This window comes from Chelonoidis abingdonii, chromosome 4 (genome assembly GCF_003597395.2).
Source record: "Chelonoidis abingdonii isolate Lonesome George chromosome 4, CheloAbing_2.0, whole genome shotgun sequence".
Lineage (NCBI taxonomy): Eukaryota > Metazoa > Chordata > Testudines > Testudinidae > Chelonoidis > Chelonoidis abingdonii.
The window spans coordinates 112,713,478-112,738,495 of record NC_133772.1 but is presented as its reverse complement, the minus strand read 5'-3'; the positions used below and the strand labels follow the sequence as shown (position 1 = coordinate 112,738,495).

General features: G+C 43.8%; 1 protein-coding gene across 1 annotated transcript in view; it reads left to right on the top strand.

Annotated features, from left to right (window-relative positions):
* Window positions 1-11,130: 11,130 nt before the first annotated feature.
* SPTLC2 (serine palmitoyltransferase long chain base subunit 2) overlaps window positions 11,131-25,018 on the top strand; it is a 137,087-nt gene continuing 123,199 nt past the window's right edge. Inside the window, exon 1 of the mRNA XM_032801909.2 lies at window positions 11,131-11,314. Coding sequence (XP_032657800.1) covers window positions 11,189-11,314 — 126 coding nt within the window. The 5' untranslated portion in view covers window positions 11,131-11,188. The remainder of the gene's footprint in view (window positions 11,315-25,018) is intronic.

The following is a 25,018-nucleotide window of genomic DNA, read 5'->3' as shown; positions in this document are numbered from 1 at the left end:
GCTGCTGCTATTTCTGTTCTCCACATAGTGTTCTTGAATATGGCAATTTTGTCACCTCACACCTGCAGTGCTTAAATGTGAGTTTCTGTTTCCTCATTGTTTCTGGTAGTTTCTATTGCACTCAACTCCTGAATGTGGCAGTTTCTGTTTTCCCCACCCTTCACAGTGCTTCTGCAAGAGGCAGTTTGATTCCCTTAGTGGTTGTGAATGTGGCAGTATCTCTCCCCAAGGTACTCCTAAATGTGGCAATTTGGATTCTCAATCCTTGCCTTTACTGCTTCCAAAAGTGGCAGTCTCTCTCCTCCCCCTTCCCTGTATGCCTGACTGTGATACATGGCCATGGCCAGTTCCAAGTAGCAGAGAATCAAAGATGCTGCCCTCTCTCTGTGGCTCTCAAACATTTTTACTGGTGACCCCTTTTGCATAACAAGCCTCTGAGTGTGACGCCCCCTTATAAGATAAAACCACTTTTTTATATATTTAACACGATTATAAATGTTGGAAGCAAAGTGGGGTTTGGAGTGGAGGTTGACAGCTCATGACCCCCCAAGTAATAACCTTGTGACCCCTCAGGGGTCCCGACCCCCAATTTGAGAAACCCTAGTATACATGTAGTATGTGTGCAGTTGTGTTACTTTTGCTAATGGCTCTGGATCACACAGACTTGATCTGTGAGCCCTCAGGGCTGCTGCAGCCTGCAGGAAAGCATATTGATGAGCACATATCGTCCTCTTGTGACCACTACTGGTACAGCAGCCAGACATCTTGCTGGTTTCAGTAGGGAAGAGCCTTTGTTCAGGCTATGGATTTCAAGGGAATATTAACACGTTTTCCACAGGAGGGTCCCAAAAATTCCGGACACAAAGGTCCTTCTCCTCCACTTGGATATATGTGTCACTTCCTGTTGCATGCAAGGAGTGAGCCATCCCATTTAGTTCAGTTTGGTAATGCTTTAGAGGCAAGAAAAGCTTCATGAGTGTTGTCCAAGTGTGTAGGTCGCAGACTCCTGTACCTGTCAGAGTTGAGTTTGACCTGCCCAGCATGGGGCTTCACACTGTGTCTGGGTCTGATCCCACGTGTCTATTCCTGGTCTGGTGGCAGATTACTCTATAGCACAATGCTGTCTCTGACACCTCTCTCCTTACCCCAAGCCTTTGGTATGATTTTTTTATTCACTGATTCTGAGTGGAAAATCTTTGTTTCTGATGACTTGATAAAAACTCTTCTTTGGACTTCCTTATATCTCACACATTGCAGGAGAAAGTCTGTCCAGCTCAGATACAATGATTACGCAGTTGCTGTTCTTTGGATTTGCGCTATGTTTTGATCCTCTCATTTTCCGCCTCTAGTTTATGGTCTCTTTTTCTGTAGCTGGTGAGAATTTTTCTAGTATTATATGTTTCCCTGTAGTGAAGTTTCTGTTACCGTGATAGTTATCCAGAGCAATTATCCTTGGTCACGCAGACCCAGACCCAAAAGTGGTAGCATGAGCCTGCCTTTGTTCTCTATATATTTATAGTTCAAAATACACTTTGTCCTTTTCTGGTGACTGGGGGAGCTATCATCTTTCTTAGGAGACTATTTCACATTCTAATGGACCTTATGCCAAGGATATCCTGTGACCCAGGAACCTCTGAATGACAATCAGCAGAGGGCACAGGAGTACATAGGGGCTCACAGATCCCCTAGGTTCACCAAAAGAATGTCATGATGTAGGTTGTTTACTGAATACTGTCACACCGGTCTTCATAATCATTGCAAAACATACATACAGATGGTGAGTAAGGAGTTATGTATATATACCAAAATAATGTTCTTCAGGTCTGTGAGTAGGCACTGGTTACCAGAAAGGTGAAAAGAGGTTTTCTTTCAGGCAAGAAATGTTTATCTGTCTGTCTGTTTACATGTAAATTGTGTGGTTCACAATGGACATCCATTTAGAATCTGAGCTGACTGCTAATTTTGAAATCTTCGAAGAGGGGAAATTTACAGGAAGAATTGAACCAGCAGGAGAGAGCTCTGTTTACAGGTAAGGACAATAAACTTTTAGGGGTATAACTAAGGGGTACAGAGGTATACCCTCATTCCTTCCATCTGTGAAAACAAGCCACCACTGGGCTTGATCTTATGAGATTTCAGCCAGACTGGGTGAAAAAGCTGCAAAAAGGACTTGGGTCAAGCTATCCTGCAGGAGATGGGGATACCTTGTTGTCATAGTATTCTTTCCTCAATCTGAACCTTAGAGTCCAAAAATGAGGTACTAACATGAATTCCTCTAAGCTTAATTACCAGCTTAGATCTGATACGCTGCCACCAATCAGGACTCTGAGTGCCTGATAAACTCTGGTCTCCCCAAAACCTTCCCTGGGGACCCCCCAAGACCCAGACCCCCTGGATCTTAATACAAGGAAAGTAAACTCTTTCCCTCACTAGTGCCTCTCCTAGGCTTTCCCTCCCTGGGTTACCCTAGATCACTGGGATTCAACTCCTTGAATCTTAAAACAGAGGCTTTCCACCTCACCCAGAGGCAATACAGATTCGAACTCCGTGAATCTAAACAAAGGGATTCCCCCTTTTGCCCCTCCCTTCTTTCTCCCTATCTCCCACCACTTCCCTGGTAAGTACAGACTCAGTTCCTTTGAGCCTCAACCAGGAGAAAAAATCAAACAGGTTTTAAAAAGCAAAACTTTTAATAAAAAGAAAGAAAAAAAAGTAAAAGTTATCTCTGTAATCTAGATGGTAAATATTACAGGGTCTTTCATCTTATAGACAATGGAGAAAAAGCCTCCTCCAGCAGAAATACAATTTAAAATACTTTCAGCCAAATACACATTAAAACTCTACCAGCCAGATACACAGTTGCAAATACAGAAACAATCAAAAGACTATAACCGCCTTTCTACTCAATACTCACTATTCTGAATATATAAGAGATTGTAGCAGGGAGATTGGCAAAAAACCTGGCTGCACATCTAGTCCCTTCCAGGACTCAGAGAGAACAAAGCAAAAGTCAAAAACCACAAACAAAGGCTTCCCTCCACCGAGATTTGAAAGTATCTTGTTTCCTGATTGGTCCTCTGGTCAGGAGTTGCAGGTCACTGTTTGTTAACTCTTTACAGGTGAAAGAGACATTAATCCTTAGCTATCTGTTTATGACACTTGTTAATTAAATTTAGGCTCTAGAAAGCATATTATGTTTCCAATATTCTTACTTGCTATCACTTGAATCTATGTTTTCACTATAAGTGCAGCATGTTAAATAGAGATCTTTACAAGCTGCTGTGTACTATTCCTTTAGAAATAGTGGATCTAGGACAGTGGTTCTCAAACTTATTTGATCATGCCCCCCTTCTTTGTGACTGTAGTAGTTTATACACACACACACTCTCTCTCTCTCAGGCTAGCTCTACACTGGGAGGGAGGTCGACCTAAAATACACAACTTCAGCTACGTGAATAGCTATTTGCGTAGCTGAAGTTGCGTACCTTAGGTCAATTTATCTGGCCGTGAGGACGGCGGCGAGTCGACTGCTACTGCTCCCCCGTCAACTCTGATTCCACCTTTCGCAGCGGTGGAGTTCTGGAGTCAACGGCAGAGTGATCGGGGATCAATTTTATCGCGTCTACACTAGACGCAATAAATTGATCCCTGATAGATTGATCACTACCCACCAATCCAGCGGGTAGTGTAGACATATCCATAGGAGCTACCGCTCTCCAGCCACCCAGCTCTGAAGGCAGAGCGGAGAGAAGTAGGTGCTGGCCAGGCATTCAGCTCTGAAGGCAGTGCCGCGGTGAGCAGCAGCAGAGAAGTAAGGAAACCATTCCACCCTTACTTCTCTGCTGCTGCTGGCACTGGCATTGCCTTCAGAGCTGTATGCCCAGCCAGCAGCTGCTGCTCTCTGGCTGCCCAGCTCTGAATGCGTGCTGTAAGATTTTTTTTTCTTAAATCTTTACATGCCTCCCCCCAAAATACATTCCACATCCCCCAGTTTGAGAACCTCTGATCAAGGAGTTTGTAAGCATTCAGTGGAGCAGGGGCTGAGCACTCCAGAGGGGTGCTTGGAGGACTTGGGAGCTGGTGTGCACCATACCGCTAACCTAAACAGAGAAAGTGAGACCTGCAGAGGCCTGAAGGCAGTTCTTGTGTTACCAGAGGCTGGAGGTTTGAGAGAGCTGAACCACAGCAGGCACAGATAAGATTTTGTCACACTAAGGGTGGGTGATGGCAAGGTGCCTTACAATCCTGGAAAGTATTTGACATCCAGTCTCTGGCCATCCTATGATTGCTGGTTACATTTCCATGAACCACCTAGAAAAATTCATCTCCCTTCCTCAATGATTGCAGATGTGGATTTTTTTTTTTTTAATTATTTGTATTACAGTAGTTCCTAGGAGCCCCAGTCATTGATCAGGAGCCCATTGTGCTAAGCTGTAATGTCCAGGAGTCAAGCAGATCAAAGGATAGTCCAGATCAGTGGTCAAAGTTCACACAAGGGGTCCAGTCGCTAGGAGATCCAACCCAAGGGGAAATGTACAGCAAGGCAGCTAAGCAGGGTCAAGCAGGTCCAAGTAACAACTATCAGGTAGTGGTGTGTTTCTCAGACAAGGCCAGAAATGAAACAGGAAATTTATATGTATAGCCACACGCCATTAAGAGTCAAGACCATGTGGCCAATCAGGAAGCAGTTTGTGGAACCCGAGAAGCTGCAGGCCCATCCACACCTGTGAATTTCCTAGTGCTCTACTGCATGTATGGTACAACAGGTGAGGCTGCTTCCTAAAAAACTAATGGGCCTGAGTTTGAGACTGGTGCTTGAGACCAGCGTCCTGACAGTGGTACTGTATGAACACAGAACAGAAAGTGTCCCTGCCCCAACAGTGTACAATCTAAGTATAAGACGGATACAGACAAATTGATGTGGCAGTGTAAGAAGATAGTCATGGTCAGCATGTTAGACTGTGGTCTCAGCACACCAGGTGCCTAACAGTTGTCATGTTATTTGTAGTGATCACAGCAAGGTAGAGTTTTAAGGAGGGATGTGGAGGTGGATAATGAGTTCGTTTTGTGGGCATTTACAGGGAGCTTCTCCCAAGTGTGAGCGGGAGTGTGACCAGGATCCCAATGGGGACCATTTATGATCACTCGATTAGGGTGACTGCAAAGAATGGGGCAGACAACCCCCATAAAGCTGGTAGATATTCCACTACTTAGATTTACCAAGCCAGCATAAAACAGCTTCTTTATTACCTTACTGGTTACTCAGAAGTCCAAACAACACAGTTCCCTTAAAGTGATCCGGCCTCAGGGCTCCATCCAGGACTTTTATCCTATTTAAAATTGTTAATGGCCCCCATCCTCTTAGTGGCTGAGAACATGATAGCCCCTCACCCTTTTCTAGAACTATCTAGGGTAGGAAAAGAGGTGAGATGGAGGGGTAAAAGATGTTAGCTAACCTGTTTTTAATTAAGTAGCATTTAAGGTATCACTGTCAGGAACAGAACCAAGGAATCTTTTCTCCTAGTGCTTCCTTGATCCATCCAGTGCCCCTGATGGTGGGCTATATTGGAGCTCGTGTCCTAGAGATGAAAGTCTCAGTATCCCATTCCCAGATGCCTCTGAACCAGGTCACCTTCCCAGATCTATGGCAGGCTGGGAACTGGTGATCTAGAAGTGAAAGTGTCCATATTCTATTAACCAGCACACACCCAGTTGAGAAATCATAATCTCAACTGCAGCCTGGGGACACATAATTAGCATATTGAAAGCCGCTTAAGTCATGCCTTTTCACTTACTCTCCTAATAGCCTCATAGATGTGTTGAACAGGACTGGAAACAAAATGGAACTCTGCAGAATGCCACATGACAGTGCCCCTTAGGAGGCGGATCAATTGCCCCACAGCTTTCCTTGGGAGTGCTCCTCAAGGCAAGAATGGTGCCACCCAGCTTCTGTACCATCTCCTCCTTTTGCCAGCTGCTCCTCATGGTCAATGGTATCATAAAAGGCTGCTGATCGATGAAGCAACATCAGCTTCTATCTCAGAGCCAGGTCTGTATGCAGATGAGCAAGGAGATCTGACACAACTAGGTAGTCAGAGAGTTGTCTTACCATAATCTTATCCAAAAATGGAATGAACCAAAATGTTAGACTCAGGTGTTGGTTTGCTGAGTGAAATCCACACAACAGTTTCCATAAGAGAAACTGGCACCCTCCCTGGAACTGACAGTCTCCACCAGTAACAACCCAGTACTTACCCAGTGGCTTTCACCAGACTGGAATTGAAAATTCAATGTGTCTGATTTTTTTTTTTTATTCTGTGGCCACAAGAGTGAACATGCTTCAGCCTGCACCCTCCTTTCCCTCAGTCAGATGCTTCAGCTTCCCAGGTACTCAGGCTACTAAGATGCTACTGTATGTTCCATTTCTGGGTATCTGTTCTCTGCAGAGTGCTAGGTGCCCATGTGTCACATGTCTCTAGTGGCTTGAGGAGTTGTATGAAAAAGGAGTACCCAAGCAAATTGTTTAACTGTGTGGTATCAGGGCTATGCACATCACATCCCTCCATGCTGAAAACAGGATGCCTCCACCTCAGCTCCCACCCCAGAAGTCACTAGGTTGGCTAGTGCTTGTTGTCACCCTAGTTTGTTATGCAAATGAGATCCAAAAAGCAGATTAAGCTCCCTGCCAGAATGTCTAATTAAACTGGAAGCCGCATGACAGCTGATAACCCTGCCAGCCTCTGATCGTTCTCCTCATCAACTGCAATTAGTTTCGCAGCCATTGAACTCAATGGGCTGGATGAAGAGTCTGAATTTATTTCCCCCAAAGTAGGGCATGGAAATGAATGTCAAGAGGTTAGCCACTTCCAGGTGCCTTTCCCAGCATGCTGAAGGTTACCCGTTGTTTCCTTGAATGTCAAGAGACACACTACAGTCCCAGGGCTCTCCATGCTGAAAAGAGCTACATAACGCCAGTCCTAATAACAGAGGGACTTTTGTGGACTAGGGAAGCCCATAGAGGTCAAACAAGGGCCCTGTTCAGGGACCCAGGCCATGAAAATACATAAGACCCCAAAAAGAGGGACAATGACTCTCCCCAACTCCCATGCACACAAGAGGTGGAGGAGTTATGGCATGTAGAGAGGTGACTGCCATTTGGTAATGGCCCTACACAGCAGGTATAGTTGGCAAAGTGACTATAAAATAGCCCCTTCCACCCCTTGCATGTTTCTGAGTCACACCTGCAAGTTTTGCTGACACCCAGGAGGTTTTACTCCCATTACTCATGCAGGAACTGGCAAATAAGCAGGAGATTGTGCTGTCTCATGTATCGCTAACAAAGGCAGAAAGGACCCAACTGGACTCACTGCTCCCAGTGGAAGTAGGTGGCACCAGCAATAAGAAAAAAACATCTGACTTGTGAACTGAGCACATTAAGAACCTTCTGCCAGTCTCCAGTCCCTTCCATCAGAGGAGATCAAAGCAGACATTAATGAAGTTAGGCCAGTTCTACCGTAGAAACTTTTGCCTGTATAGCAACATCATTTGGGTTGGGGAGGAGGGGTCAGATTTTCTGCAACATTTCTATACTGGCTAAAGCCATGCTGTAGATGCAGTTAGGCTGACATAAAAATGATTTTGCCAGTATAAACTGTGTCTTCGCTAGGAGGGTTTTGCCAGTATAGCTATACTAGCATAGATTTCTCAGCAAAAGTTTTAAATGTAGATGGGATGGAGTGTGTTCCAGCCAGTAAATGTAGGCCAAAAGGGTGAAGTGTCTTTCTGCTCTATAGCTGTTGTTTGTCCATTTCTTGTATCCTGTTATGGTTGTTTGCAAACTAAGACGTAGGGATTTGTCATCACTGATATAGTTGGCTGTGGGGAAGGCCTGACTTTACTCCCATAGAATGGAATAGGTAGGTTTATGCTGTCAAATAGTTTTAGTGGAAGTTTCGTGACAGGCTTGTACCTATTTAGTGGTTTTCTTATTATCATGTGGACCGCCCACAGAGCTACATCTTGTAATGCTTCTCTAGCCAGAGTAGAGGTACACACAAAGACCCTGTCTCCCACAGAGTCTATCACCATTCAGTGAAATGAAACACCTGTGGCTGGCCCATGTCAGCTGAATCTGGCTCATGGGTGTCTTACTGCAGTGCAGACGTGCCCTCAATCACACACACTGTGAGTGACTCTCCTTACTCTCTTCTTCATTCAACTTCCCATTTGTTTCCTTTATAGCTCCTCTGTTATTAGTTGGACTCCCCTCTCTGGAGGGTGGCTGGGAAGGAGGCTGTATTTTCTCCCCTCCCTGCATTCTGAGCAACTTTCCAGATCCTTATCCAAACAAAGCCTCCAGGTGGGGGCCAGTTGCTGAGCAAATTTGTAACTGTGATCTTCTTCCTTGCCATATCACTAATCTTCTTGTTTGGCTTTCTGCCAAGGTAAAGGGAGGGAGGCAGACACAGCAATCCACCCCGCCTTAGCCTAAGGCACATTCTCACTGCCTACAGAAACTAGGTGTGGTCAGAGCCTTTCCCAGGCTGCTTCATACAGGCTTTAGCAGTAGACAGTCAAGGTTTGGGAGGGCGCTCAACAGTGAGCTGGGCTCTACATAGCAAGGATTTTTAGCTGTTCATGAGCCTGCAGTTACACCAACCATTTACCAAACAGTATAGGGCAGCGGGAACACTTTATAGTTAGGGAGTATGGAGAAGTCACACTTGCAATGCCTGCAAGTTTTATTTAATGCACAGAAGATATAGTTTGTAACAAACATCAGGCAGGGGGTGGGTAATTGAAGAATACCATAGTGGTACCCTAATGTAATGGTGCACAGAAGGCTCCACCCTGCAAAGAGAAGAGTGACAGAATCACAGAGACAAAGACCACATTTAAGCTAACTTGCCATTTTGCAGATCACATATTGGTAAATGCCTACCCACCCTGTTCACACTGGAGCCACTTTGAAGCAGCTGGAACAACATTACTAGACTAATGTAAACTGGTTCAAGGACCCTAATGCTGTTTTTTTTACACAGCAAAAAGGTGTCTGACCCAAAAATATCCAGTCCAAAGGCCCTAGTTCCCTATCTGCTTAGGATACACACTGGAGAAATGGTATGGGATTGCAATATCACAAATAGGCTAAAACTAGGTCTGTAGCTTTCCCAGCCCACCCTTGAGGGCTGAAAATGTTGCATCTTTCACAGAGGGAGTTCCCCCTGCCCCATTTGTCAGGAGCTTGAATTAAACTTTTGCTCTGTGGTATTGCAAATAAATACATGAATTAATGTCACGGTGTGGTGCCTCTTAAGGAGAGATGGACCTCAGTCCAACTACAACAGGCATCAGTCCCCTCACCAGTGGAGAAAATGAAGGTTATGTGACTAGTGGGTCAGGTGACCTAATCAACCTTCTTATAAGGGAAGGGCCTACAGAGTAAAGAAACTATGACCTTGCTGTGGGAAGGCAGGCTGGGGACACTTTACTTAAGAGGAGAAACACACTGACATGGGTTAGGACCTGGAGGGCCAAACTCCTGACTGAAAAGAGAGGGAGAAAGATTGAACAATGACTCAGCTCTGGGAAGAGATAGACTGCACTAGGTGGGGGGCTGGAGGGCTAATGTGTAAAAGGACTAAATAAAGTGGGCCCCATAAGGGCAGTGTTTTAATTATCTTTTGGATTATGATGTGGAGTGATGAGTCCAAGAAGAGAAGCTAAGGCAGAGTAACCTCTGGCTACAGGACCAACAACTTAAAGAAAATACCAAGGAGATGTATTTGAGCACAGAATCTATTTGTGTAAACTTGGAATAACTTGATTGTCTACAATGGAGTTACTCTAGATTTACACCACTGTGACTGAGAGCAGACTCCAGCCTAAAACATTTTTAAACAGCATGTCCCTTCCCCTCTCAACTAAGAACATGAAAGTCACAGCTCAGGTTTTAGCCTGTTAAGATAGCTTTTTCCCCACACATTCTCCAGGGTATCCTCAGCAAAAACTGAAGAGTCAAACCCTAATGTAAAATCAAACAAATAAAAAAAAAACCATGAGACACTCCCCAAACTTTGGACACCCCTTTTCAGGTTTTCATTATGCATCAAGCAGTAAAGGGTGAACACAAATGCTGACTTTTTGCAGATCACCTTTTCTATGCAGTAATTCCTTTGTGAGGCTTGGTGATCCAACTTCTAATTGGATGATTAGATTTGTTCCTAGAATAAATACTGTATTTCCTGTACTCTTTAATTATATATCTTACCTTCAACCACAAGGTCTTGTTTATGCTAGAGCTTGTAGAGCTGAAACTGTTTTCAAAATCTATAGCCACGTTTCAACAAGTTATCATCCATGCCTGATATGGGCACCACTTCAGCAAAGAATTTAAACACATGCATAACTTTATGTACAGCTTTAAATCCCACTGACTTAATTTCTGCTGGGTTGTTGTTTGCAAGGGTTCCACACACTGAGTCCTTCCTCCAGCTGGGTGGGGGCTGAGCTACATCACCTGCCAAATAAGCCCCCAGCCCCCTTAAAGAATTAATAGATTTTAAGGTCAGACGGGACCATTAGGCTCATATTACTCTGACCCCTGCACAACACAGGCCAGAGAATTTTACCCAGTAATTTCTCCATCAAGCCTACATAGGAGCCAGCTGTACTGTCACATGGACCCGCAGACAGGAACACACCAGAGGCGCAGGCACCGCCCCCTCCGGGGCTCTACTCGACTAGCTCCTCTATCCTGTCATTGGCCAGGGCCTACCTTTAGATCCCGCCCACCCCCGCTCTCTTTCCTGCGATTGGGTAGCTCATGCTCTTCCCTTCGGCCGTTGTGGATCTATGCCGGGAAACTAGTCTGCTCGACCCCTGCGCCGCGCCGCGCCGCGCCGCGATTTTGTTGTCTTGCGATAGGGTCTGGCCTTTCGGTGGCCCCGCCCCTCTCCCCTGATTCCCCGCGTTGGTACGCGGTCCTGTGGTTGGGTCGTGCTCCCTTTGGCCACGCCCTCTCTCCCTTGGACCTCGCCCCGCGTCTCACGGAAGCGCAGATGTATTTGCGCGAGGGCCCCGCCCCCAGGTGACGCGAACACGTGTGATTGGCAGTCTGGTCGGGCTGGGTTTCCGCTGCCGGGCGGGGCTGGTGGCGGACCCTAAGCGGCCTGAGGGAGCCGGCAGGATGGAGCGGCCGGAGCAGGGCCCTGGGGAACCGGACTCCCACCCCCGCGCCAACGGCTGCAGCCTGACGGGATACGGGGCGCTGCGGAACGGATACGTGCGGGGCCTGCCCGAGGCCGAGACCCAGGTGTGGGGCCGGGGAAGCCGGGCGCGGAGCGGCAGCCCTGCTCCCTGGCCTGAGCGAGACTCGGCCTTGCGGAGATGCCGGGGCCAGGTGTGGCTGCGCAGATGGGACCTGGCCTGGGGCGCTGGGTGCCCCCGGGGCCCTGGCACGAGCGGAGAGGCTGCCAGGCTCCGGCGGCGGAGCGCGCAGATCTTCACTGCGGCTCTGGGGAGTCACCTGGTTCCCCTGTCCCGCTCCTGTGGGCCATGTGTGTGAGGCTGCCCAGCTCTGACAGCAGGAGGGGGCCGTGCTGCGGAGTGTCTGCTTTCCTAGGGCTGGCTGGGGAGGGGAGAGGAGAGCTAGCAGAGCTCAGGCCCACCCGGTCAGACCAATGGTCTGTTTAGCCCAGTGTCCTGACTTACCCATGCCAGGTGCTTCAGAGCGAATGAACAGAACAGGGCAATTATCATGTGAGCCACCGCCGTGCCCTCCAGTCCCAACTTCAGGCAGTCAGAGGTTTAAGGAGAGCGAGAGACCTTCGTGGGGTTGTGTCCTCGACCATCTTGGCTAAAACCCATTGAGGGACGTAGTCTCCAGGAATTTACCTATTTCTTTTTTTGAACCCAGTTGTACTTTTGGCCTTCACACCAACCCCTGGCAGTGAGTTCCAGGAGTTGACTGTGCTTTGTGTGAAGAAATACTTCCTTTTCTTTGTTTTAAAACCGCTGCTTATATATTTAATTGGGTGATCCCTGGCTTATGTGTTACATGTGCTTACTCACTTTCTCTACACCGTTCTTGATTTTGTAGACTTCTGTCATATTCTCCCTTAGTTGTCTTTTCTAAGCTGAACAGTCCATAATCACTTTTGTTTCCCTTCTCTGTAATTTTTCCAATTCAAATATATCTTTTCAGATGGTGGGACCAGAATTGCACTCAGTATTCAAGGTGTGGATGTACTTTGGATTTATATGGTGGTGTTATATTTTGTCTTAGTATCTTTCCCTTTCCTAATGATTCCTAGTACTGTTAGCTTTTTTTTTTTTTTTTTTTAGTATCTTTCCCTTTCCTAATGATTCCTAGTACTGTTAGCTTTTTTTTTTTTTTTTTTGACCGCTGCTGCACAGTGAGCAGATCTTTTCACACTATCCATGATGATGCCAAGATCTTTCTTGAGTGATAACAACTAATTTATACCACATAATTTTGTAGGTGTAGTTGGGATTATGCTTTCCAATGGATGTTACTTTGCATTTATCAGCATTGAATTTCATCTGCCATTTTGTTGCCCAGTCACCCAGTTGTGAGATCCCTTTGTAATTCTTCAGTCTGCTTTGGAGTAATTTTGTATCATCTGCAAACTTTGCCATCTCAGTTTTTACTCCTATTTCTAGCTCATTTATGAATCTGAGCATCACTAGTCCCAGTCCAAATCCTTGAGGGACCTTGCTATCTACCTCTCTCTGTTGTGAAAATTGAATGTTTATTTCTGTCCCTTGTTTCCTATCTTTTAATTAGTTACCAATCCATAAGAGGGAAGGTCCTCTCATCCCATGACTGCCTGTTTTGCTTAGGAGCTTTTGGTGGGAGATCTTGTTAAAGGCTTTCTGAAAATCCAGGTGCACTGTATCCACTGGATCACCCGTGTCCATGTTTATTGACCCCCTCAAAGAATTCTAAAAGATTGGTGTGGGGTGAGTTCTCTTTTTTTTAAAAGCCTTGTTGACTCTTTCCCTAACATATCATGTTCATCTATGTATCTGATAATTTTTTGCTTTATTATAGTTTCAACCAGCTTGCCTGTGACTGAAGTTAGGCTTACTGGCCTGTAATTGCCAGGATCACCTCTGGAGCCTTTTTAAAAATCAGCGTTACATTAGCTACTCTCCAGTCATCTAGTACAGAGGCTGATTTAGGCGATAGGTTACATATCACAGTTTCATATTTGAGTTTCTTCAGGAGCCTTGGGTGAATACCATCTGGTCCTAGTGACTTATTTAATATTAATTTATCAATCTTCCCTTAAACCTCTATTTAGATCTCAGTGTGGGACAGTTCCTCAGATATGTCTAAAAATTAAGGCTCACAAGTGGGAATCTTCCTCTTCAGTGAACACCAATGCAAAGAATTCTTTTAGCTTTTCCCGAATGGCTTTGTCTTCCTTGAGCCTGCCTTTAGCACTTTGATTGTCCAGTGACCCCCACTGATTGTTTGGCAGGCTTCCTGCTTTGGTGTACTTAAAAAAATTATTTTGCTAGTTGATCTTCAATTATTTTTTGGCCTGCCAAATTATACTTACACACTTGTCACAATTTATGTTCCTTTCTATTTTCTTCAGTAGGATTTGACTTCCAGTTTTTAAAAGATGTTTTTTGTCTCTAATTGCCTCTTCTGCTCTGTTTAGCCATGGTGGCGTTATTTTGGTCCTCTTGCTGTTTTTTTAATTTTAAGTGTATCTATAGTTTGAGCCTCTGTTATGGTGTTTTTTAAGTTTCCATTCAGCTTGCAAGCATTTCACACTTGTGATTGTTCCTTTTAATATTTTTTTGTGTAGTTCCCCTTTTTGAAGTTAAATACTAGAGTGGAGGGTTTCTTTGGTATTTTTTCCCAACAAGAATGTTAAATTTAGTTAAAAAAGCTTAACTGGATATGTCTAAGGTAGTGGTGTTGGGGTGTGGGAAGATCTTTGGGGTGCATTGAGGATGGTTTCTGTCCTTGTTACTGAAGAAGTTTGTCTGCTTTCTGTCCTAGAGGTTTCTGTTTTGGGAGAATAGGTGCCTTTTATGTGTCTGCTTCTGGCATCTTTGGTAGCATTAGCATTTAAAAGTGCATCTTTCCATTGGTCTCTGGCTAGATGTTTGTGGCTCTTTCTCTTCTAGACCTTACTACTCTGCTTTTGTGACCTCCAGACTGGGTTACTGCAGTTCACTTTGCAAGGGGTTACAGTTGAAAATAACTCCAAATTTTCCAATGGTGCAGCATACAGGCAAGTTGGCAAGCTGACAACATTAGCTGAAAGGAACATACACCATTTTTTTTTGGTCATTTGTACTTGCTTGCTGATGACTTGAGTCCTGGCTATTAGTATGTTGCTTCTATTGCTGTATGCTGCGGTGACAGTTGAGCTCTGGAGCTAAATGTGCAGATCAATACATTGGGTTTGGATGGATATTCTCAGTGAAGGGGCCCTAGATTCTGGAATGTACTTCTGCATTGATTTGTCAGGGCTGGAATTTGTTGGGCAGGGGTTGGGGTGTGGCGGGAGGTAAGTGCTCCAGCTGGGCTTGCAGTCTCTGGAGTGGGGCTGGGGATGAGGGGATAGGGATGCAGGAACATGCTTTGGGCTGGGATCGAGGGGTTTGGAGGGCAGGAGGGGGATCAGAGCTGGGGCATGGGAGGGGGTCAGGGGTGCAGGCTCTGGGTGGCACTTACCTTAAGCAGCTCCTGCAAGTAGCGCCATGTCCCCCTCTCCGGTTCCTAAGCAGAGGCGCGGCCAGGTGGCTTTGCATGCTGCCCCGTCTGCAGCCACCAATTCTGCAGTTTCCATTGGCTATGGTTCCCAGCCAATGGGAGCTGGTGCTTGAGGTGGGGGCAGTGCACAGAGCCCCCTGGCTGTCCCTATGCCTAGGAGCCAGAGGGAGAACATGCTGCTGTTTCCGGGAGCTGTGCAGAGCCAAGGCCAGCACGGAGCCTACCTTAGTCCTGTTGCGCTGCCAACTGGATTTTTAACATCCCGGGCTGCCAGGGTCCCTTTTCTTCTGGGTATCCCTGTCAAAAACTGGACACCTGGCAACCCTATCTGGTAAGGAAGGAAGGTAATGTAAAGGAAATTGGTGGATGTTACATTGACAGGTAGCAACCAGGATGAGAACTATGATTACTTTAGGATAGGAAAGTATTCAGCATCTTTTATCTTAAAACTCTTGTTCAGCTATACACACAGCAGCTACTTCATTGCCAAAAATATAGCCATATCTGAGGTGGTAGGGGGGGAATGCAGAGGACAACACAGTAGTTGTTTAACAGTGAACAATATGCAGCAATTTAAAGCAGAAAATAAGAAGTACCTTAGCTAATTGAAGTTGCTGATTTAAAGAGTATTATTGGTGGAGTAGGCTTGTGTTTACTCTGCCTTCTCTCTCTCGTAATAAAAAATAGATGATAGGACAAACTACATAAAATGGCTAAAAATAGTTCAGTTTCTCTTTGTGGTGTGCCAGCTGTAGAAACTGAAGTATAGTTTGTGTGTAGAGACTTCCTTGAGGATAAAGTGTAAGCAAAAATTTTAGTACTGTCTAAGAATGTGTGTGCTTGGGTGAATAACTACATTTTCCTTTTAAGTGTGTGTGAGGGGAGAGAGGGAATGTGGAGCTAACATGACAATTCATCGTGGTGATGGCAGGCATTTTGCCTAAACCAGGGGTTCTCAGACTTTTGTACTGGTGACCCCTTTCACACAGCAAGCCTCCGAGTGCACATCCCACCTATACATTAAAAGCACTTTTTTATATATTTAACACCATTATAAATGCTGGACGCAAAGGGGATTTAGTGTGGAGACTGACAGCTCGTGCCCCCCCCGCCCCCGAGGGGTCCCAACCCTCAGTTTGAGAACCCCTGGCCTGTAGCTTTCCTGTTCCATACTTCCTCTATCTGGTTTTTGTCCTTTAGATTATATTTTTTTATAAATACAACACCAGTACAGTAGCGCCGCCGTCTCTAATGTTCTGTGGCCTGTAGATGGTACCTCAGTACAAATAGTAGACATTATGTGAAGTTAAAATGACTATTAATGTTTATAATGCTTATTGATCCCATTCAGTCACTTGATGATGAGACAGGTTTTATTTTTGGCTAGTGCGTTTGGAAGGGAATTCATGGCCTGAAGTTAGTGTGATGGGGCAGGGAGAGACATTTTAACTTTTAGTTCAGTTAAATAGATTATAGCAGAAGCTGCTGCCCAAGGCATACTCAGAAATTGACTGTGCTGGAGGAAGTAAAACATTTCAGATTTTCATTTCCAAACTGTTTTAACCCGTGAAAAATCTTAATGCAATATCAGAATTGCATAGATTTCATTGTGTAAGGGTGACTCTAGACATCTGTTAATAGCAAGAGACAAAGAAGCACAGCAGCTGAACAATAAGGCCCTGTGATTCCTTCTGGTGTTTGCCAAAGGCATGCAGCCCTGTTGACTTAACATGCCATCACAGGATATTATGCTGAAACAGGAAAAATGTTAAGTTACTTGGTATAATCAGTTTGTTCATTATGACCACTGAAATTATTACAGGTTGGAATGAAATAATTAAGAGGCTGGGTAATCATAGTTGGAATACTTGAGTTATTCAGCAGTGCTCTGTTTTTTTTGTTTGTTTTTAAATCAGTTTAGTGTTTCCTTGTAGAACTTGCCAACCTAAGCACAAAATTTGCTTGCTTACTGTTTACCATGACTGGAAAAAGCCCCACAGATCTTACTCACCTTTTCTCCCCACCCCCTCCAGCCTTCCTCCCCTCACCCTCCTGCCCAAAAAAAAAAAGGCAAAAGCAAAACTCTCCTGCCTTATGTGGGTGGCTGGCCTAGTATTTTGCAAGGCTGTGAAATTTCTGAAACCACTGGGCTTTAGCTGAATCTGAAACCATTACTTTTTTTTCCTAGGCTTTTAATTGAGTTGGTGATGAAGCTTGACATTTAAACCTCATACTATATTGTGCTTTTGCTACTAAAATTTTTTTACAAAAGAGAAGTGAAGCGGCAGTGAATTTTATTTTTATTTTCAAGGAAAAGCTATTGTTTTGTGGTCAGGAAATTGTAGTGTTTCATATAATTGATCCTTTCATCCCCTTCTGGTTATTGTGTTGTATGTAATTTGCTATGGCTGGAGTTGTACACAACTCCTACTGAGGGTATGGCTACACTTGAAACTTCAAAGCGCTGCCGCAAGGCAAGTGTGGTCGCAGCACCAGCACTGGGAGAGAGTTCTCCCAGCGCTGCACGTACTCCACATCCTCTAGGGTGTAGCTTGCAGCGCTGGGAGCCGCGCTCCCAGCGCTGCGGCACTGTTTACACTGAGGCTTTACAGCGCTCTATCTTGCAGCGCTCAGGGGTGTGTGTTTTTCACCCTCCTGAGCGCGAAAGTTGCAGCGCTGTAAAGCACCAGTGTAGCCATGGCCTAAAAGGACTTTGAGGCTGATACAGCATTTGGCATCTTGCTTCATTAACAATTCACAATGCAAGTGTGTTATAGCTGTTCTTTGAAAACTCTCTATTTGCATTAAAACAGGATTCAAAATCTTTGTCCAAGGCACTTAATAGACTGGAAACTAGCTAAGTCAGAGACCTTTTTACCTTCAGTTCTTCAAGATGGCTATACTTCACAGGAATGATGCAACTTGATAGGCCCAGGTTATGTCGATCAGAAACTAAAAATGGCATTCTATGCAGTAGAACCCTGACAGTAAAACTCCTTTCCGTGAAGATCAGACTGAGACCAAGCATGATGGTGTGCTGCTCTCCACAACTCCCTGTTCAATAAAGCGCATCATTGCTGTTGAGGAAAGGTCCTACGCAATCACAATCCTTTGCCTTGAAAGAACAGAAGAGAGAAGAATCTTTTTGCTCTGGGGTTTTACGCTGCGTAACTCTGTACAGTGTGTATGGCATAATGATAGGTGTAGCATGAAATCTAAGATAAATACTGCCCTTACTTTGACCTTATTTAATAACTTATTGAATTCTCAAGACATTATCTTCCTGCAATCAAATTGTGCGTTGTAAATCCAGGACTTGTTTGGCTGTGTTGGGCATAGCTACTTGTAGAAGAGAAAGGAGACTGATGTTGCAAGGCTTCTCTTCTTAGCATATGCGCAACATGCCTCAGGTGGCAGTGACCAGGATTCATCACCAAATTTGGTCCTCTGGTTTGGATCATTAGTGTCACTGGTGGATACTGACTGGGAGTGCAATGTGACAGGAATCAAAAGCCAAACCTAGTATTGGGAGAGAATGTTAAGGGGACAAGGCAAAGTTTCTAGGCAGCTGTGTTAATACAGTGAGCCACATGGGCTTTAGAGTTGGGAAACTTGTCCAAAATCAGGAGAGAAGATAGTTACTTGCCTTCTGTTCCCAACTTAAAACTTGAATGCTTGAAAGTTAGGTACAGAACATTCTCATTTAGGCACCTCAATAAGGGGGCTGATTTTCTGAGGTGCTGAGAACCAACAGCTTGCATTGACTTCAGTTGCAGCTGTGGGTGCTTTGTAGCTCTGGAAATCAAGTAACTTTAAAGTGTCTGAATATGGATTAAGGTGTTTAGGTTTGAGTACTCATTTGCGAGTGTTGGCCTTCACCTCTCTGAGCTTTGGATTCACTGTCTTTAAAGTGGGAGTGGTAATGCTTACTCATCCACGAATAGCACTTTGAAATCTACTGATGAAAAGCCCTTTGGGCGTTCTTAGCACAGTGAGATCCCGTTTATCTGATCTGATTAGGATTGGGGGATAATCAAAAAATTTGGGTAGTCAGGAGAATGGGCAGGGTCCGGGCTGTCAGCCCCCGGAGGCGGCGCTTGCTTCAGTTAAGATGGATAATGGAGACTCAGATAAATGGGATTCTACTGTACTGATGATGCACTTCAGAAGGAAGTGAATTAAAAGTGCAATGGGCTCCTTAATATGGAAAGAACAAAAAGCAGATAAAGGTTGAAAAATGTGAACTACCCTGCTTCCCTTTTGCAAGAGAGCACTCAATAGCAACATGTCTAGAGAAATCAAGGAGTGCAGGAGCAGGACCTAGCTAATCTCAGCGTATTCACACTGGCAAAGCCCAGAGAAATCCACAGAGTGCTGAAAGGCTGGCAGAAGTTTCGCGATCACTGAAAACTTGACAAATGCTTGATGAGCAGGCATGGTTCCTGTAGAGTCTTGTGAAAGGGCTTGTCTCAAGCCTGTATGCTGTTGTAGACAGGGGCTATGGCTACACTTGAAACTTCAAAGCGCTGCCAAGTGCAGCTTTCCCAGCGCTGCACATAAACCACCTCATCATTGGGTGTAGCTGTGGCACTGTTTACACTGACGCTTTACAGTGCTGTATCTTGCAGCGCTCGGGGGTGTTTTTTTCACACTCCTGAGCAAGAAGGTTGCAGCGCTGTAAAGCGCCAGTGTAGCCAAGGCCAGAGACTCCCTTCAGCACTGTTTACGGCATCATTGAATAAAGATGCAGGTCCCTACTTGCAGGAGGTGGGGAGCTCAGGGAATTATATCTATAAGTGCGACTGGTTAATTGTTAGGATGAAGATTTTCTTTAGAGTATAGTGAAGGGGCGACCCTTGAGGCCAAATAGATGAACTCAAATTATTCTCCCAAATTCCTTCCAAGAGGGAGGGACAGACAGTTTAAAAAAATGCCACACAGACTCTTTTTGGTGTTACTCCAAGGTGAGTTAAAGGTGGGAGGTGGAAGTGTTCATCTTAGAACAAACTACTTAAAAATCACTTCCTCCCCTCAAGGGCTGAACTCCCCATTTTGTATCCCCTCACAACAATGGATGCCATTGCTGCTCACAACGGCTGGGCAGGGAGCCGACCTCATACTGCCTTGGGGATTAATGAGGGCATAAGGAGTTACTAGAGAAATAACAATCTTAAATAGGGTCTTGGAAGGTAGAAAAGCCTTTTTATTCACATCTAACACTATCTGAATAACAGTTCCTCTCATCCTTTGCATCTCTGCCAAGTTCTGTGTTCAGGTTTGTGTGTTCCTGGTAACAGTTAAATCTCCTCATAGATCCCTAGTTTTGTGGGGGGAGGGGGTAGAGATCTCAGGAGAGGCATGTTTCTGAAAATGAGCTGAAGGACCATATTGCAGTTAAGGAATTCTGATGGGTGGAAGAAAAATGAATGAATTAAAAAATTGAATATTTCTGATTCTTAAGGGAGTGTGTATGGAGGATCTGATCCCATTCATGCTTATTGCAGATTACTCTATTTAGTATCTGAGTATAGCGTCATAGTGTTAGAGAAAATAAAGGCCTGCATTTTTCAGAACTAAAGGAGTTTGTTCTGAAAGTATGCATATGGCGCAGCAGTTAGGCAGATGATCACCCCCAAGGGAAAGTGGAGCAGTCTCAGTGAATTGTGCATCATACTGCTATTCTTTTTTCAGATATCTGGTGTGAGCATGGGTTGCTGTTGGAGGGATTATTAAAAGTGGGTTTTGGAGGAAGTGTTAGGCGAGAGGGAGGGTGGTTGTGCGACATAGGGGATCAAGGGGGATGTTCCCAGGTCTAGAGTCAGCATGGGAAATTGCCTTTCCAGTGGCAAAATGGCCTAAACTGAAGCATATTTTGCCTTTGCAACTTGTTCATTGTCACTGTACTTTTCTCTAAATGGTAAAGAGAGAAGCTAGTGCTGCTCTGGGAACCTATTCAAACAGTCATCCTACTGTTGCTCAAAATATGAGAAAAATGGGGTGGCAATGACAGCACATCTTAATAGGCTAAGATGCCTTTACTCAACCTTCCGTGGTAATTTGTTGGAATCTTATAGTTTCTTCACTGAAGTGAGATTATTCTTATGAACAAATATTTTCAGTAATGCTGCAACTCTGAGTGTGTGCGTAAAGCCTTTCACTTTAGACGTGCATCTGTTGCCATGTTTTTGATAATATATTAAGGAGTGATTGTATAAGCTAAGCAAAGATGGGCCTGGTCAGAATATGAATTTGGGGCCTCCAAGGAAAGTGCAAGATTCTGCAAGAAGTGGTATTACTAAATTCTTAGGGCATTCTCTTCCTTTTGCATAGTACTAAGCAGTGGTTATAGGAGAGGGTGCTATGTATAAAAAAGGTTCAGATAACTTCAGGTCCTTAAAGATAGTGTTTCTGGCAAGAGGAGACTAGCACCCCCTTCACAGTCATCTGTGACTCTCAGCCAACGTTGTAAAGCAGAAGGATTTATTAGTTGTCTGGAACAGTTCTTATTAACACAGGAAGTAGGAACATTCACTAAAGTCCATCTTAGGGAGAATCTAGGGCCCTAGACTCTCCCCCTCCCAAGTCCCAAACCAGGAGACTGACTAGCTTTCAGTGGCCCACCCTTTGTCACGCCCAGTTTCCCTCCTCTGTCCAGGGCAAAAAGGATACCTACGCCTCCCTCTTTTTCTTCAACTCAGTTGCAGCCTCCTGGCTCTTGCAAAGGGCCCCAGCCATCAGTTGCCGTGATACCGAGTGTCTGGCTGCAGGCAGTTAGAGGCACTCACACCTGCCCTCTAGGGGTCTCAGCAGTGATCACACACCCATGTCCCACCACCTAGATACTTGTGCAATAGTGGGGAAACCGAGGCACACGCAGTATTCATACAAAACCATTAAGAAAATTCCCACTTTGTCAGAGCCTGTTCCACCACTAAGAATGTTTGCCACTATTGTTGTATTCTTGTTTTTACTAAAACCATGCTAATACTGCCAGTATAACAATGCCAGTACTAAGGCTAAAAATAGTTGACTCAAGTGTTGCCAATAACTTTTTTAGCTTTAAAGAGTAATTATATTTTAATAATACACACGGACCAAGATTTTCAGAGATGACTAATGATTTAGGTAACCAACCTGAGCTGCCTGACTTTTCAGAAGTGTCCCAAGTTGGGCACCTAAGATCTTTAGTCGCTTCTCAAAGGTTGATCTGTCCATAGCGTCCTGCTAAGGTTGGCAGGAGAAACTTGAGAGATTCCACGGCAGCAATCTCCAGACACTTTTTATTACGTATATCCCTAACAAAGCAGAACTCATCATTTATTCCCTTAGCAAGAGAGTGCATAGTTGTAGGGAAAGCTGTACAAGAACCATGGAGCTTGCTTTTGTCTATAAGGAGTTTGACCTTTTATATCTTTTTTCATATATCTGTAGATAAGGGCTGGGGCTGTCAATTAATCGCAGTTTTAATCACACTGTGAAACAATAGAATACCAATTGAAACTTATTAAATATTTTGGATGTTTTTCTACATTTTCATATGTTGTAATTGAATCAAAGTGTATATTGTTTTTTATTACAAATATTTGCACTGTAAAATGATAAAATAGTGTGTTTCAGTTCACCTCATACAAATACTGTAGTGCAGTCTTTGTCTTGAAAGTGCAATTTACAAATGTAGATTTTTTTTTGTTACATAACTGCAGTCATCAACAAAACAATGTAAAACTTCAAAGCCTAGAGGTCTACTCAGTCCTACTTCTTGTTCAGTCAATTGCTAAAACAGACAAGTTTGTTTACATTTATGGGAGATAATATGCTCTTATTTTAAATGTGACCAGAAAGTAAGAACAGGCATTTGCATGGGACTTTTGTTGCTAGTCTTGCAAGATATTTACGTGCCAGAGACGCTAAACACTCATATTCCCCTTCATACTTCGACCACCATTCCAGAGGACATGCTTTCATGCTGATGACACTTGTTTAAAAAAAAAAAAAAGAGTTAATTAAATTTGTGACTGAACTCCTGGGGGGAGAATTGTATGTCCCCAGCTCTGTTTTACCTGCATTCTGCTGTATATTTCATGTTTAGCAGTCTCGGATGATGACCTAGCACATGTTCTTCATTTTAAGAACACTTTCACTGCAGATTTGACAAAACGCAAAGAAGGTAGGAATGTGAGATTTCTAAAGATAGCTACAGTACTCAACCCAAGGTTTAAGAATCTGAAGTGCCTTCCAAAATCTGAGAGGGACAAGGTGTGGAGTATGCTTTCAGAAGTCTTAAAAGAGCAACACTCTGATGCGGAAACTACTGAACCTGAACCACCAAAAGAGAAAATCAACCTTCTGCTGGTGGCATCTGACTCAGATAATGAAAATGAGCATGCGTCAGTCTGCACTGCTTTGGATTGTTATAGAGCAGAACCTGTTATCAGCATGGACACACGTGCCCTGGAAGAGTGGTTGAAGCATGAAGGGACATATGGATCTTCAGTGCATCTGGCATGTAAATATCTTTCAATGCTAGCTACCGCAGTGCCATGAGAATGCCTGGTCTCGTTTTCAGGTGACATTGTAAACAAGAAGCAGGCAGCATTATCTTCTACAAATGTAAATAAACTTGTTTGTCTGAGTGGTTGGCTGAACAAGAAGTAGGACTGAGTGGGCTTGCAGGCTCTAAAAATTTACGTTTAATTTTTGAATGCAATTATTTAATACATAATTCTACATTTGTAAGTTCAACTTTCATGATAGAGATTGTACTACAGTACTTGTATTAGGTGAATTGAAAAATACTATTTTTTGTTTTTTACAGTGCAAATACTTGTAATCAAAAATACATATAAAGTGAGCACTGTACACTTTGTATTCTGTGTTGTAGCTGAAATCAGTATATCTGAAAATGTAGAAAACATCCACAAATATAAATGGTATTTTATTATTGTTTAACAGTGTGATTAATCGTGACTAATTTTTTTCATTGCTCAATTAATCACATTTAATTTTTTGAATCACTTCACAGCCCTAATATATATAGCTGTTGAAACTGGGCAGAGCAGTATTTCTGAATGTTAGGGTGTCAGCATTTTAAAAATTTGCCTGCAGGTCTTACTGCTATGTGTAGTGTGTTCTGTGGGGCAGGTGTCTGTGTTTTTTCAGGAAAGCTTTCACTAAATTGCTGTTTCAGACAGCAATGAATATGCTGATTTTGTTTCTGCAGAGACATCTCCTAAAAGGAGTTTGCTAAGAAATGATTCTTTGGGAGCAACATCTTCATGAAAATTGAACAGTAAAGCTGGCAGGAGAAATCTTTTTCAGGGTACCAAGTTAACCACAGCAGCTGTGTAAAGCAGACTTATTTGGGATAAAAACCTAAATCTAAGACATAGCAATTAAAAACAAATTGATTATAAAAACAGCCTTTCCACAGCCCATTGGTCTGTAAAGGCGGCTTTGAAGACACAATCACAGTTTTTCAAATTTGTGTAGAGGTGTAAAATGCAAATACAGCTGGAAGTTTAAAAAAACAAAAACCCCAAACTCATTGCATAAAGAGGACGTTGAGATTAGCTCATTTCTTACATAGTTAGAAATCTCATTGACTTCAATGGACTTTTGCCCAGATACCGACTTCAGAGTCTGGCCCTTACCGAGTATCTTTGGCAGGGTGTCTGAAGTTAGTAGCACGTGTATTATAGTCTGATGTGTACATGGCACATGGATTATTAGAACAATTCCTTTCTAGCTCTTGTCAGATTGTGACATCTTGATACTGAAGCAAAAAACATACTCATACTAAGACAAGTCGGAAAGGTTGGTTTGACATATTGCAGGCTACAGTGTCCTTTGAGCATACTATTTTAGTTGACAAGCTATCTTTCAAGAAGTCTCATTGAGATCATTATTGCTTAGTGTGCGACTTCCTGGCAGAAAAGACCAGCTCTCTTTGAGGGGGGAATTGCTTATTTGAAGACAAGTGTCTTGGCAAAGTTTTGTGCCAATTTAATTAAAATGGTGTTTTGTTTTTTAAAAAAGGCATAATTAAATTGATAAGCCTGGAGCACAGTTTTATTGCTGAAAGTGTTTTCAGTCTGCACATTAAAGTTTACAGAAACCACCTAAGACTACGTCCTAGATTTAAACAGATGTGAGTGTCCACAAAGTGGTACAGATATAACTGAATTGGTATAAAAATAACACCTTCAGTTATATCAGTACAACTCTGTGTAGGCAGGCCTGGACATGGTTCAGTTTGGT